This window comes from Mesoplodon mirus (assembly GCF_964341445.2).
Source record: "Mesoplodon mirus genome assembly, chromosome: 2".
Lineage (NCBI taxonomy): Eukaryota > Metazoa > Chordata > Mammalia > Artiodactyla > Ziphiidae > Mesoplodon > Mesoplodon mirus.
In genome coordinates this window covers 3,691,848-3,707,486 of record NC_138977.1, presented here as the reverse complement: position 1 = coordinate 3,707,486, position 15,639 = coordinate 3,691,848, and the positions used below count along the sequence as shown (strand labels likewise).

Genomic DNA, 15,639 nt, shown 5'->3' with positions numbered 1-15,639 from the left:
CTACTGTATAGCACAGGGAACTATATTCAATGTCCTGGGATAAACCATAATGGAAAAGAATATAAAAAAGAATGTACATACACGTATAACTGAGTCAGTTTGCTGTACAGCAGAAATTAACACAACACTGTAAATCAACTATGTGTCAGGGAAAAAAAAAAAAAAAAAGAGTGTCTGTCTCTTAGTCAGTGTGTTAACCCACTGCCCTGCAGGGCTCCTCAGGAGAATTGAACACAACACAGAAAAGATAAAGCTCTTACATCTGACAACGGCATAGGGCACTGTGGTGAGTACAGTGGGCTCTCAAGAAACACTGAATTGAGGCTGCTACGTCATTCCTCCACTAAACCTCCCATGACAGATGACACTGAAATCTGTCCACTGAATTCATACACAGCCAGCCACCCTGTGAGCTCAGATGCATTCTTACCAAGTTCAGGACACAAGGAATTGGGCAAAATCATCCCACAAAACCTACAAACCCCATGCACTATGCGGAGGCCCTTCTCAATGATTCTGTCAGAAGGGGCCAAATACCTAAGGCAGAAAGTCTAAGAAACAAAATAAATAAAACTGCAGAGAAGAGCTTACATTTCTTTCCTCTGACTTAAATTTTCTACTTGGAAAATGAATAAAATTTCTGCTTTTCATTGGAGTTGACTGATTTTCACTAAATTTAGTAGACAGCACTTTTTATGTTTATTTATAGGGCAGGCTGATATCTTAAAAACCTAGAGGGGTGGGCAAAAGTTTTAAATAGACTGATTTCTATGGCTCCGTTTCATGAAGCATCAGTGGGGCTGGATAAAGCATTAATATCCACGAAAGTAAACATTCTGTTTTCTCTGTTAGGTGAGTCAAAACAGCAATGAAGGGCTTCCCTGGTGGCGCAGTGGTTGACAGTCCGCCTGCCGATGCAGGGGACATGGGTTCGTGCCCTGGTCCGGGAGAATCCCACATGCCACGGAGCGGCTGGGCCCGTGAGCCATGGCCGCTGAGCCTGCGCATCCGGAGCCTGTGCGCTGCAACAGGAGAGGCCACAACAGTGAGAGGCCCGCATACCGCAAAAAAAAAACAAACCCAGCAGTGAACTTGAAACATTATTTCCATTTGGCCTTGTGGCTCATTGTATGTGCCAGCAGGCAGAAGCGCTTGGAAGTAAAGAGTCTGGGCCCTGAAGTCAGCTCCCTCACAGGCCTGACGAAATCACTCAGTATCTTACACTCAACCACTCAACCAGAGAGGTGATGTTTCCTCACCGGGAAAATGGGGCGATGGATGGTACCGACAGCAGGGGATGCTGGGAGGATGGACTAGAAAGTGGTCTGCTGTGAACCGCAGACCCTGCTGTTAGCCAACAGCCTCGACTCTGCGCTGCCTATCAAGACAATGACAACAATTTGTTTGCGTTCCGAGTCCAGCAAAGCAAGGTTTAGGAAGAGATGCCCCCCAAGAAAACACCTGGGATTATCTACTAAGAAAAACGTACCTGCATATAACCTTGACTGTTCTCATAATTAACCCTGGATACACTGACTCAGAGAAGAACTTGCTGTGCTTCCGCTACTAGAATCTCTCAGGTTTCAAAACCCTCAGCTTCCGTGTGTCCATTCCATAATCCTTACAAATGAGGTGAGACATCAAGGGAGTCTGACACAAGATAGGGAGGAAGAGTTGGCTCACTGGGCTGACGTTTCAGGTGGGACATGATACTTTTCATGAGGCCAGAGGAAGAAACAGTCATACAGGTTACCTGTTGGGAGGGGATTATCAGATGGGTTTAAGAGATGAAATCAGAATGCAGATATTTAATGTCCTAAAGAAACCAGTTCAGAAAACAAGAGTCAGAGAGACCAAGTGACCTGAGGCCGGTCACGGCACGTGGTGAGCTTATGGTGGAAACCCCAGGCTTCTCCCCCGGAGCTCAAGGACACAGGTACCACCCTGTAATTTGCTGGGCTGTCAAAAGGGTGGTTTATGTATCTGACCTTTGGAAACAGGGATGCTTTATCAGGAACGCTGCTTCTCCCAGGACTTTCGTGAGTATTGTGGCAGTACCCTATTCATCCACTTACGTGTCCATCCCTTCACTGATGCCTACTGTGTGCCAGACTTTGTGGTGAATGCTAAGACAGACCCCTATTAGAGTTTTGTAAATGCCAAGGAGAAATGATCAATACGCAATTCAGCGCTCACCACACAGTAGGATGACAAGATAAAGACTAGAGTTGTACAACACAGGAAAGACAGCCAGTATTTCATAGCAACTATAAATGGAGTACAACCTTGAAAAATTGTGAATCACTATATTGTACACACCTGGAACTTATATACTATTGTATATCAACTATACTTCATTAAAAAAAATTAAAGATTAGAGTTAAGTTCTGAAGTTTTTAAAAATCATTTGTGGGTAAGGCCCGTGCGGGGTGGTATGTGCTTAATGTTGAATTTAATAAGTGACCCAAAGGCAGGAGCGTGGACTCGGAGCTCTGCAGAGCAGACCTCCACCACGGCTACTGATTTAATGGATACTCCTGGGCGCTCTTTGAACTGAGAGTTCATCAGCTTTGTGCATCTGCCTTTCTCAGCAATCTGCTGTGTTTCTGAGGAAGGGAGGAGAAAACGTGAACAGACCATTTCCGGGTATAAGTAACTCAGCTTCCAGTGATGATCAAGTCATCAAGGGCTCGGGATGCCTAACTTCAGGAAAAAAAACTTGTCTGAATCATCCTCTTTCCATTCCTACTAAGTTCTCTTCTCAACCGTCTTGAAAATGTCAAGTACTAGCCATTGAAAGAAAAAGAAAAAACCGAAATGCGTCACCTACTACATTATCTGCAAGCTATACAAATAAGCATATTTTTAGTATATCAAAAACAAATAAGTCCCCATAAAACTGGCTCAAAAACCACCTCCTTCTTGAGAGTTTTCCCCTCTGTTCCATCAAGGTAATCCCTACCCCCTCTGGGCTCCCAGCCGACACCACACATCTATAAATCTGGCTCAAAAACCACCTCCTTCTTGAGAGTTTTCCCCTCTGTTCCGTCAAGGTAATCCCTACCCCCTCTGGGCTCCCAGCCGACACCACACATCTGTCTCGTGCAGTCTGCCCTGGGGGCTGGTTAGTGGCGGTGTCACCTGTACGAATTCCTGGAAAGCAAACACACACACAGGAGAGTCCCTGTCCCTGCCCCTGTCCCTGCTACACAGGAGATGCTAGGAAAAGTGCTGTACTGAAGAGATCAAAAATAAGTTTCCCTAAACAGGGCCTTAAACTATGAAACCAGAGACTCACTCACTTGCCACCCTCAGCAATCATCTATCCAAGACCTCCCAGGCTGTGGCACTTGAAGGTCACGGGAGCAGGGCCTGGGACACAGACACAAGTGCGGACGTGTCTCTGCCTCAGAGAACTTGCTGGCGGTGAGGGTACTATCCCTGGGGCTGAGAAGCCTCGGTCTGTGTCCTCCCATCCCTTATTTAATTTGGCAAATCCGCTATGAAACGCAGGACTGGAATTTAGCGTCTAGCATTGAGTCTGCAGTTTATTTCAAGTGGGCTGGAAAGTCCAGACGGCGGGGAAGATGTGTAAGGCTAAAATTCAGGTTTGTTAAATCAACTGAGGAACAGGCCGCGACTTGCCAGAGGTTTCAGGTTAAGAGGTGTTCTGAACAAGAAGCTCACTAACTGATTCCTACAAGGAGTTGGCAGTCAGCACTGCTGACGTGCTCATCTGCGCCGAGTAACGGAACAGGGCGAGAGGGTGAGACCGTCCTCGCCCTCAAGGCGCTGAACGAAATACACTAACAAAGAATTAAAATACAGTGACGTAATCGCCTCAGAGGTGTGAATAAGATACAGCAGCAGCCCGTGGGAGGTGGTGAGCAACTCTGCCTAAAGCATGAGAAAATAACCCATCACGTCTAATCACTGGTGGTGAAAGAGGGTTCATGTGCATCTCGTACAGAACACCTATTAACCGGAAAGCCTGCTAGGATTCCTGTGTTTTTCCAAGGTCGATCTAACAAAACTGAGTTTTGTATACTCTCTGGATACTTTTCAAATGAGCTGATCTATGGATGATAAAGAGACTCATTCATTCAACAAGCATTCGCTCGCCTACCTTGTACCAGAAATGGCCAGGTTTTGTTACTGAAGTGTATACATACGTATATGAATATGAATATTCTAACATCCCTACATAGTTATTATTGGTCAATTACAACGCAAAAGCCCAGAGTTTCCAGGGATTCTGCGCTCCGCATGATCAGTGTGGCAGACACCTCATCCCCGAGAGATGCAGCAGAGAAACTTTCCACATCCTCCCTGACAGACAAGCAGAAGACAGCTGTGACGAAATGCCACCCTCATGGACGCTGTGTCACTTTAATGTTGCCGTGACAAAGGAAACCGCAAAGCCCAACAGCCCTGGAAAGGATGGAAAATCCCTGAGCACATCTCCATGGTGTCAGATTCTTAACAGCCCCTTCAGATGCATCCTCCAAGGACCAATACTTTTAGTCAGAGTTTTCAGCATTTTGTGTGGAATAAATGTTTCTTCTACAACTGGTAAAACAACTGGCTGGCTTTCTGAGAACCCCACTTCCTGCCAGACCCTGTCATGGTTCGATACTGCCAGACATCTAGAAAGCCTATATATTGATTTCCTTTTGTCCTGCAGACGCAAGGGAGAACACTCATCCATAACATTTGGACTGTCTTCAGGAAGCCTCCACGGCCGCTGTGAGCAGCTCTTCGTGTCTACACACAAGAAATGAATGACACAAGATCCTGCCTCATCTTCTGGTTTTCAGAGGAGCATTTACCAAAAAGGCTGGTGAGGAAGGTTAGCACGCCTGGTTCTACGGTACAGCTGAAGGCATGGGCCACTGCACCTAGAGCCCCCTGAGAAGCATCCCCCCCCACTGCTGGGCTGGGCTGATCACAGCCTCTGATCAGTACCCACCAGCAAGGCAAAGCTGTGCTCCGGCAGCATCCCGTATTGTTGCACCAGCTTCTCCCGGGTCACGCGGGGCAGCTCGGGAAGCTGCTCCCGGAGCCGGTCGATGTTGATCACCTGTTGCGGGTCTGTGCCAGTGGGCAGGGACTCCGAGTCGTAGAGCAGCAGCGGGGGCAGGTTGGGCTCCGGCATGAACCTGGCACACAGAGGAGATGGCATGACTGAGTATTCAGTTTAGCTGGAAGAAACAAACCTATAGTCAGTATGAAAGTTTGTGTCTGGATGCCATGTTACTCGCAAATATTTTCCAACATCCCATAATATCAAGTCTCCTAGTTTTCCAGGAACTAGTCCTTGTACAAGTGTAAGGTCAAAATGACCAAATCCACCACTCTCTATGCTTAAACGAGCATTAAGTGAAAAAGGCACAGCACATGTTGATGCCACGGTGGTTTATAATTGTGGATAAAGTATATATTCATAAAGACAGAGGCTGGAAAAAATAGGACCAAATGAGAACAATTTACTTTTTAGGAAGAAAGATTATAAATTTTAAAATATTTTTAGCAGTATTTGTGTAACAGATGAAAAGTCAAAGAAAAAGAAAACTTTCATTCTTGAGAAGTGCAAGAAATAAATGGATTTTGCCTAAATAAAATGTAGAAGCTAGGGGAGAAGGAGGAATGAATAAAGGGAGTATAAGGGATTTTTAGGGCAGTGAAACGGTTCTGTATGACGCTGTAATGGTGGCTACATGTCATTATACATCCGTCAAAACCCACAGAATGGACAACGTAAAGCACAAACCCTAATGTAAACCATGGACTTTACTTAATAATAAGGTATCAATATTGGTTCATTAATATTAACCAAGGTACCACACTACACACTAATGCAAGATGTTATCAGAGGAACCTCTGTGTGTGTGTGGGCGGGGGGCGGGGGGGGATACGACACATACCAAGGAGTATATGGGAACTCTGTAATCTCCACTGAGTTCTGCTGTAACCTAAAACTGCTCTAAAAAAGTCAACTAATTTTTTTAAAAATGTGGAAGCCGCACCGTTGCATATGCTCTTGTGAAATAAAGATGTCCTTCCCTCTGTTCTATTCTAGCATCTAACGTTTTCTCTCTGCCCATACTTGTCAAAGGGCTTATGCAAAAGCAGGGTAATGCAGAATAAATGGTGGCTCCAAGGTAATAGCTCAGAAGGGCAAGCAACCCATCACCTCAATGCCAAATCTGTGCTATGAATTAGTCTGACTTCTGAAGGCAAGAGGAAACCAAAGGGAGGCTTCCTGAATCCCATCTGTTAACCTGAGAGACTGAGCTGAAGCCACTGGCTGTGCTAAAAGCCAACTCCACGCTCAGTGAGAAAGCGGCATAAACAGAGTAGGGGCGACACTGGAAAACAAAGAAGTTCTTAGGAAGAACAGACTGAACCTAGAGGGATCACTGTAATTAGAACGATGGTGACTCTGACAGACACACAAGAGGAGTCCTCGAGGTGACATGCATTCTAAGGGTCTGTGAGCTTCGTCTTTCCTAAATCTCGAGGCTATATTTGTTCCTCATTGACAGCAATGGCTACTCTTACCTCTTCCTGCCCTTCGCAAAGGAAAGTGCCAACCCCCACAACTTTGTTGCTTAAATCTTTAATTTCTGCAGTCTGCTAAACTGGGAGGAAACAAAAGTCTCAATTTATTGGAAGCTATTCTTATTATCTGCTTTATTTCTGGATCTCAAATGAGGTCTACGGTGTTAAACAGCATCACCTGAGGTTTGAAGGGACTTGCCATTGACATATACATCTCTTTTTTCTACCTTCTCACAGAACTTCAGTGTTACTGCATTAGTTACTGAACATGAGAATAAGAACAGCCTAGGCTTCACCCCACAACTGCCATCCTCTTAGCTCAATTATGAAAACTCTGTCTGACACAGAGGTGAGTGAACAAGTGTTTTCCAGTTGTTGAATCCTGTCAAATAAGGTACTCCAAGGCTACCAAATCAAGAAAATACTCTTCCTCTCAGAGTACACATAAAACAGGAAGCTTAGATTTTCCATTATGCGACAACAACAAGGAAAAGTGGTTCCTAAAAGCAATCTAGGATCATGTTGGTCTGTAAGTGGATTTGGAATATGACCCAAATACAGAATGGTGTTTTGACAAGAGGAGTAACCACCTGTAGTCTTGTTTTCCTTCTTTGTCTCTCATCGGCACGGTGCACCTGTGACAGTTAAACGAGAAAACATTAAAAAAAATGCTGCATGCAGCATCAGCTAGTGTAGATGCAGACAGGGGTTCCCCTACCAATAGGGGACCCAGGGGATTCAAGCTCCTCAGCCTTCCTTAGGAGACAGTTTCATGAATACATTGCAGAAATAATATTAAAGAAAGACAAATGTTTAGCATGATAATTAAAGAAAAAGAAAAGAACAGAAAAGAAATTGCTTCAACGTTTCCAACATTTAACCAGCTCAAACTCTAGGCTCTTGAGCTTTTTTCCCCAGTCTTCTGTTAAGTGTATAAAATCCTCAAAATTCAGAGTCAGAAAGTTAGACTCAAAGATATCTAAACAGAAAAAGACACCTCTACAACCAGTTCTAAGCTTTCTTCCACTTCTAGCTTAAATTGGCAGAACTTAGGTCTGACAGAATTTAAGGAAGTAAAAATTCTTGGAACCAAGGAGGTAAGCTGGAAGCCAGGGAAGTGCCAGGACTTAAGACTCAGCAAGTCTGATGGCAGTCAGGTGAAACCTCTTACCAGCCCTAGAGGGCATATCACAACCCTGTAGGGTACCGTATTTTCCTAATTTTACTAATGAGGAAACCGAAGTGCAGAGAAGCTAAGTACCTTCTCCAAGGTGACATGGCTGGGCTGTGGTGAGCCCAGACTGGAGCCCCACCTACCTGTATTCAAGATGCTGTCATGCAAACTCACCCCAGCTTGTAATCGAACGAGCGGGTTTCATTCAGGATTTTACCTCCATTCTCGAGTTCATTGATTTGCCTCTGAATTTCATAGTCTAAAAAAAATAGTTTAGTAGCATATTTTGATTCCTTTCATCCAGTGTAGCAATAATTAGACATCTTTTTCAATCTTTATGTCAAAAACTAATCAAGGGAGTTGTTCATAATTTTCCCCACAGATGCTATGTTTTATTCTTGCTGCCGTCACAGAATAAATCATGCTAGAAAGGGCCTTTGAGGAAGCTCGGCACCTTCACTTTTTGAGAAAACCCAGGCTCAGAGAGACTGCGGGACCCAGTACAGGCTACAGAACGTGGCAGAAGCAGGGCTAGGACCAATATCGAGGCAGGAGGACCCCAGATCTAAGACGGCTGCTTATCAAGAGTTTTTATCCCAGGATCCATGGGTGGCCTTCAAGGGGGTCTAGTACCTCCTGAGATGCTATGCAAACGTGCATGTGTGCACAGGCACATATTTTGGAGAGGGATCTATGACCCCAAATGATGAACAGCCACTGCTCTATGCCACGCTCCCTCACCACCCAACAAAGCAGAAGTGGTAGGCAAAGCACAGCCACGTTGCTAAGCTTCCTTATGAAAACAGCTTTAGCCTCCCCTCCCACCTCAACTCCCTGCCCAACATGTACCACCTGCCCTTGCCCAAATCCAAACTCTTATCATAGCTGATAAAAAGCAGCAACACTAAGAGGGTGGCTAAAAGGCGTGATGTAGGGAGAAACATGGGGTAGAAAAATTACAGGCTTGGAGAATTAAGCCCGTAACAGTAAAGCTTCAGTTCCTCCAGCCTGAGTCAGACCACAGGTAGAATTCTGTCTCAGACTACTCCAAAGGGTCCTTCATAAGATAACAGGTTAGGGACAGCCAAAATCAGGCAGGGGTCTCCGTCATAAGTCATCAGGGATGAAGCTACCTAAAATCTTGTTTGTTTTTTAGGTTCCCATCACCACCTCTTAGAATAATGAGTTCCAGAACACTTACCACCTACAAGGTGAAGTGGAACTTTCTTTCTGTTCATTCCAAGCTTCCCCTTCACAAACCTGAGCTGGAGGGTGTTCCCTGACCCAAACCTATCATGGCCTCAGAAATATGGACTGTGTCTCCTTTTACAGGCAGAAGAGTCCACCATCATTAGTCTGTCTTCACACGGGGACCTTCCCCAACACCTTCCTCTCCTGTAAGTCATCCCCTTGACCATTTTAATGCTTTTTTCCTGAAAACTTGTCGACTCAAAGTGTCTTCACTGAGGCTGGTTGATCATTTCAGGTTCAGGATAATAAAGTTTTATACAAGATGAGAAAATCTTTTTTGTGTTCCTTCTAATACCCAGGATGCTACTAAACCTTTTGGCTGTGCCTCCACATTCATCCATCCCGTTCTCTGTGCACCCTGAAGGGTGCTCCTTAACCTCCACCTCCCCCCTCCTCTCTTCCTCTCTAGATACCTTTGGTTTTAAAGAATATTTTCATTCCTCTGAGATGTCTTCCCCTCACATTCACAGATACCAATTTCTATGGACCACCCTAGGTGTTGATCTTGCTCAACTGTTCTACTTTAACTACTAGTATACATTTGTCCACACTGAAAGATCCACAATGTGAACAAACAAGACCAATACCTGATTACACAGGCCCAAGCAATCTATTAGTTAAAATGGTAAAAAGCAGAAAAACATACTGACCAGTTAGGTCAAATTGTGGCCAATCTATAAGGAACAAATACAACTTTATACAGTTTGCTCTGGTCAGAAGGAATGTGGTACATGGAAAAACAGAGTTACAGGATTTTGCAGATCCTCCCATAGAGGTGAAGTCTATTTCCCCTCCCCTTGAACCTGCTTTGAATGGAATGTGCTGGAAGAGATGCTGTGCAAGTTCTAGAGCTAATGACTCAAGAGGCCTTGAGGCATCTGCCTTCGTCCTCCTGGGATGCCCCCTCCACCAAATAAGAAGGGCTGGGCTAGGCAAGTGAATGAAGCAAGCCCACGTGGGTAGAGCAGCCCAGCAGATGTCCAGCACCAAGGCTGCGACACGTGAGTGAGGTCATCTTGGACCCCATATCTCAGCAGAGCTGCCGGCTCCCCACAGCCACACGAATGAGCCGAGGCAGGACAAGCCACAAAACTCTGAAGCTGAGATGTTATCATGTAAGCCATTAAGTTGGGGGGGAGGAATGCTTGTTACACAGCAACAGATAACTGATACAAAGAAGTATATGAGGAGTAACAGCTGACATTCACCTATAGCTTTGGCCAAAAACCTGGCACTGTTGAGATTCTTTACTTCGGTTCGAACGCCCAAAGGCTCCCCAGGGTGATGCACAGATATGTTGGCGTCCACTCTCAACTGGCCCTCTGTAAGGAAAGAAAGAAGACAACACTTTAGAAATTCTCTGAGGCAGTCGTGGTTTTTTTAAGGCAAGAGAGTGCAAGCAACGTCTAACTCTAGTTGCTGTTTAGTTACAGCAGCCTAACCTCAGAGGAAGTAAGGCTGGTCCCGAAGTTCATGGCTAGTACTTCCGCCCACTTGCGAGAATGATGGTCCTAAGGCATCTGAGGGGTGTGTGTGTGTATGTATGTGTGTATATTTCTGTGCACTTGTGCACATGCAGAAGGCAGGAGAAATTCTGGATACACTGGCTTGAGAAATCTAATTTCTTTCATGCCAAATAAGAAAAACAACACTGTTAAAAATGGAGATTTACCCTGCAGTTTTATTCCGAAGTGTTTTTCAAAGTGTCAAAGCTGGGTTGTGGGGGAAGGCTTCAGAAATGGTCATGTGATATAGCCCTACACTGCTCTCCAATGGAATGTAGATTTCCAACCGTGATTCCGGGAGATTTATAAGAGTCCTTGAGAATTTACAGCTCAAGGGCAAGAGCCAGAAACCTGGGCTTTTCCCCTCGTCCTTCCTCCAGGTACTGTAATGATCTCTTCCTTCCGTAAAAAGGACTCAGAATCCTTCCTGACTGCTGTTAAGGGTTTGCCCCAGCAGACAGACAGTGCTGTTATGAAGGGGATGGTCTGTGGGGGAGGGACTCAGAGGGGGCCATGCCCATCCTGGGAGGACCTTCTCTGACCCTGCAAGCCCCCCCATTTTGGGAACAGTAATCCCTAAGGAAGCAGGTGGTTTGTGGAGAGGGCCAAGAGGCTCTTGAGGAGGAGAGGGAGGCAAAATCTCAAGCCAAAGAGAGATAAAGATAAGAAATTATCACATTTTATACCCTGCAAGGTAAGGCCCCAATGCTCTGTTCTCCAATTCCACTTACAATATTTAAAACAGAACAAAGGGGGAAGACAAAATGCTGGATTTTTCTTAGGCAAGTCTTTGAACTAAAAAAGAATCTGCCAAAGAGGAATGTGTCGACGGGCTGAAGAAAGCAATTTCTTTTCCAAGGTTTCATAGCAAAAGCATATTAAAATAATAAAATAGCTCAAATATATTCTATGCCAAGAAAAAGAGACCCTTGCAACAGGTCTCTGTCATTCCCACTCTGCCGCTCCAACGGCCACCCACGTTGACAGGCAGGGAAAAGGTGCCTTTCAGCCCAGAAATTACTCTATGTCTCCAGCACGGACCTCTCACGTTTCTACAAAATCCCATAGCCCCTTTAGGACAACATGTGCTTCCTTGAATCTCAAGAAGTCCCAACGACTCCTGATATCATCAGACTCTTGGTCTAGGAACCCTGCGGCATCCTTTTGTTTTCTTGGCCCTTTGTAGTCTAACGACTAGGTCCTGTCAGTTCCTTCCCCCAAACATCCTTCAGAGCTGTCACTTCCTCTCCCTTCCCACGGCTGCCATCCTTGCCTGAGCACCCGCATCCCATCCTGACCTTCAACTCAGTGACCCCTCCTGGTCCAGCCCCCCCCACCCCCCAGCTCGGCTCCGGCCACATCCTCCTACAGGACGGTTGCATCACTCCCAGTGCTGGACCAAGTGCACAGCTGGCTCCCACTGGGTCATCCCACCTCCTCTGCTTGGTATGCAAGAGCCCTCGTCTGGTCTTGACTGACGCAGCCCGCATGTCCTGCGGCTCATTCCCTGAGAAAGCCTCCTCCCATCAGGGGAGCTTCTGTCTGCTCGCGGGTTCCCACAGGCCCTCGTCATCACCGGTACTGTCCCTCCTTCAACCTCGGCTCAGCCTTCGAGGCCCCACGTAAGTGGTACCACCCTCTCCTCCTGGAAACCCTCATCAGCAGGCCGGCCTCCACTGGCGGCTCCTCGGAGCTACCAGAATACATGCAATCAGGAGAGCACGTGACTGTGGTCTATTCTGAATCAGTCTTCTCTTTGAGACCAGATGGAGGGCCCTTGGGAGTGGAGCCCAGATTTAAACCTCCCACCCCTCTTGCCTTCCCAAAGACGTCACTCCTTCAGTTCTCTCCCTTCTCCCACACCACTCCTTAGCTCTCTTCCTCAGCATTCCCTCTATGCACGTGTATCCAAAATCAACAGCATTTCTCACTAGAAACAGAACCCAAGACCCACTCCCTTGAGCCCAGTTCTCTCTTCATCGTTCTGCTGTTATTGCTCTTTCCTTTTCAGCAAAACCTCTCAAACAAGCGTTGCTTGCTTGTTGGCGTCTCGTCTCCGTGAGCTCACCTCCCATTTACTCCTACCCCCACGCCAGCCTGGCTTCTGTGCCCCACCTCTCTGCAAGACGCCTTGTCAAAGTCACCATCAACCCCTGGCTGCCAAATCCCACGGACGCAGGACACGCTGTGTCTTCCCCTCACTGGATACGCCGGCCCTCGGCGGCATGTGACCTACCAACCAACCCTTCCTCCCTGAAACATCCTCCCTCGGCTGCAGTGACCTTACTCACCCTTAGCTGCCCCCTACCTCCTGGACACTTTCCATGTCCGTGTCATTTGTTCCCATCCAGACTCAGGACTGCCTTCTTTACCTGCACTCTCTGTGTAAATGTATATGGTCTTAAACACCATCCACGTTCTGATAACTCCTGAATTTCTCTCTTCAGCCAAAACCCTACTCTGAACTCCATCCACCCTGACCTCTGTGCCTACTTCATCTGCACATGGAGGTGGCCCAGGCATTTCAGCTTCCGAAACTAAAGGATCTGCCCCTGCAACACAGGTACCTTTGTCCTCATGTTCCCAGTGTCAGCAAATGGCACCGCCACCTCGTTCCTCAAGCGTCCTTGACTTCTTCCGGCCTCTTTGCCTTCTACACCAGCCTGTTAACAAAAATCCTGTTCTTTCTAAAAACCACCTCGAATCCACCATCTTGCTCTCTCCATCCTCACCAACACCAGCCCTGTCCACAACAGCACCATCCTCCGCCTGAACTACTGCCAAAGCTTCGGAACTGGGCTCAGCTTCTACTCATACCCTTCTGAAACCCACGGTCCACGGAGCAGCCGCGGCGGTTTTCCAAAACGGTCATCCGACTATGTCGTTCCTTGACTTAAAAGCCCCTCCCTGACCTCCCACTGCCCTTGGAATGAAATCCAAACTTCTTATCACTGTTGGTGATCTAGCCCTCGCAGACCTTTTCAGCCTTACCTGAGGCCACACTGCCCTGCTCCTGCGCTTTCCCTACAGTGGTCTTCTGCCACCTGCGTTACCTCTAAGCACGCTCTACGTTTTCCTCACCTCAGGGACTTTGCCTTGGCTCTCTCCTGGATGCTCATCCTCTAGCTCCCTGGGGCTGCGGCTCGGGTCATTCTCCAGAGGCCCTCACCATCCAATGTATTCTTTATCACAGCACCCTCTGTATTTCCTTAAAGCACTTATCACTGTAACTACTTTGTTCTATTTGTTAATGTATTTGTCTCCCTCATGAATACAATATTTCCCCTAGGTAGCAGGAACAATGCCCTTTCCACTGCTCTGTTCAGAACCCAGAGCTGCCTCTGGCACATGGGAATTGTTCGATAAATTCATACCTTGGTATTTTCCCGAGCCACGAGTAAGCAGACTGGTCTCACAGTAGGTTTCCGACAGGTTCTAAAGTTCTGTCTGAATAGGACTAAGCTACTGAATCCTATGAAAGGCCCATTCAGCTCAAAGGAAAAGTTCCCAAGTATGCTGAGCTCTGCCCAGCCAAACCTCGATACTTGGGAGAGAACTTTTTTTGAGCCCTGAGAACCCTGAATTGGACCTCTCCTGCTTTTAAAAATAAAACCATCTTTCACGATTTAGACTTTTAATTTGGAAAAGGAATAAAAGCATGAGTTTCAGTCTCTCCCAGAGAAGACTGCACGCCATAGATGTCTGAGGGGACTCAGCGTCCTGCAGTGTTGAAAGACAGTTCACTCGGGGCTTCCCTGGTGGCGCAATGGTTGAGAATCCGCCTGCCAATGCAGGGGACACGGGTTCGAGCCCTGGTCTGGGAAGAGCCCACGTGCCGCTAAGCAACTGGGCCCGTGAGCCACAATTACTGAGCCTGCGCGTCTGGAGCCTGTGCTCCGCAACAAGAGAGGCTGCGATAGTGAGAGGCCCGTGCACCGCAATGAAGAGTGGCCCCCGCTTGCCACAACTAGAGAAAGCCCTCGCACAGAAACGAAGACCCAACACAGCCATAAATAAATAAATAAAAAAAAAAAAAAAAAAAAAAAAGGCAGTTCACTTGCCTGGATTCAAATACAGCATCCAACACTCACAAAAGGCATTTACCCAGTGAAGACAAAATACCTTTTAAACAAATTAAGGTAAATTGCCTCAAGTCCACAAAAGCCTCACAGTCACGTTTGCTTCAATGCATTCTGCAACACTGGGGGAGGGCCTTCACAAGAACGTTATCAAGCTCAATTTCCACCCTCTAGAAGTAGAGATTTGTAACAGCAAAACAAAAAAACTGTACTACTGAGCACAGTGATATGGTGCAGTCACATTTTTTTTTTTTTTAAAAACACATTTACACATCAGAAATATAACATCAGGGCAGAAAACTGTTTCTGTAAACAGCAGGGGCCTGAAGATTTAGTGAGAAAGTCTATTAAACTGTCTCATTCTGTTCACTGAATACCCTCCAGAACTTAAATAACAGGGTTTGACAAAAAATAAAGTAAAATAAATAATGTGGCTCAATTTTATCCAACACATTTCACAAAGTTTCTTCATCCACAATGAGTGGTGATTCTGTGAATGTAATACTACTTATCATTGTCAATAGAAGCACCTGACATTTCATGAGCACAGGCTATGTGTCAGGACCTGTGATACGTTTTCTGCACATTACCACGTTCTTTCCCTACAACAGAGCTTTCATGACACATCCACTAAGACGTCCTTTAGGCAGTTCACACCTGGCACGTCCAAGACGGTGTTCCAGGTTTTCTTCCACAAGGCCAGCCCTCGCCTGCCCACCCTGCTGCCCCAACTGTTTGATGACGGATGACTTCCTCTCCTCTTTGGTTTCTTCCTGTCTCTTTCCATATACAGTTATTTAGGGACTCATTTCACAAGTGTGGAAAGGGAGGCTCAGAGAAGTCAAATACCTCGCCCAGTTTCTATAGCTAGAAGCGGTAGGATAAGATTCCAACCCAGGTCTGGGCCTGCGGTGTCCTCAGCACTCACACTCTGCTAACCCAGCTCCCAAGATTGTTTGTTTTTTTGTTTTTAATTAATTAATTAATTATATTTATTTTTGGCTGCATTGGGTCTTCCTTGCTGCACGCATGCTATCTCTGGTTGCGGCGAGCAAGGGCACTCTTTGTT

General features: G+C 46.3%; 1 protein-coding gene across 6 annotated transcripts in view; it reads right to left on the bottom strand.

The window, feature by feature from the left end:
- GATB (glutamyl-tRNA amidotransferase subunit B) overlaps window positions 1–15,639 on the bottom strand; it is an 81,083-nt gene that overhangs the window by 27,312 nt on the left and 38,132 nt on the right. For all 6 annotated transcript variants that reach the window (XR_014294785.1, XR_014294786.1, XR_014294787.1 and 3 more), the window contains 4 exons: window positions 10,195–10,308; window positions 7,910–7,994; window positions 7,152–7,196; window positions 4,970–5,159 (listed from right to left, as the gene is read on the bottom strand). Coding sequence is in view for 3 of the 6 variants with exons in the window: in XM_082629334.1 (XP_082485460.1) it covers window positions 4,970–5,159; window positions 7,152–7,196; window positions 7,910–7,994; window positions 10,195–10,308 (434 nt within the window). In the remaining 3 variants the exon portion in view is untranslated. The remainder of the gene's footprint in view (window positions 1–4,969; window positions 5,160–7,151; window positions 7,197–7,909; window positions 7,995–10,194; window positions 10,309–15,639) is intronic.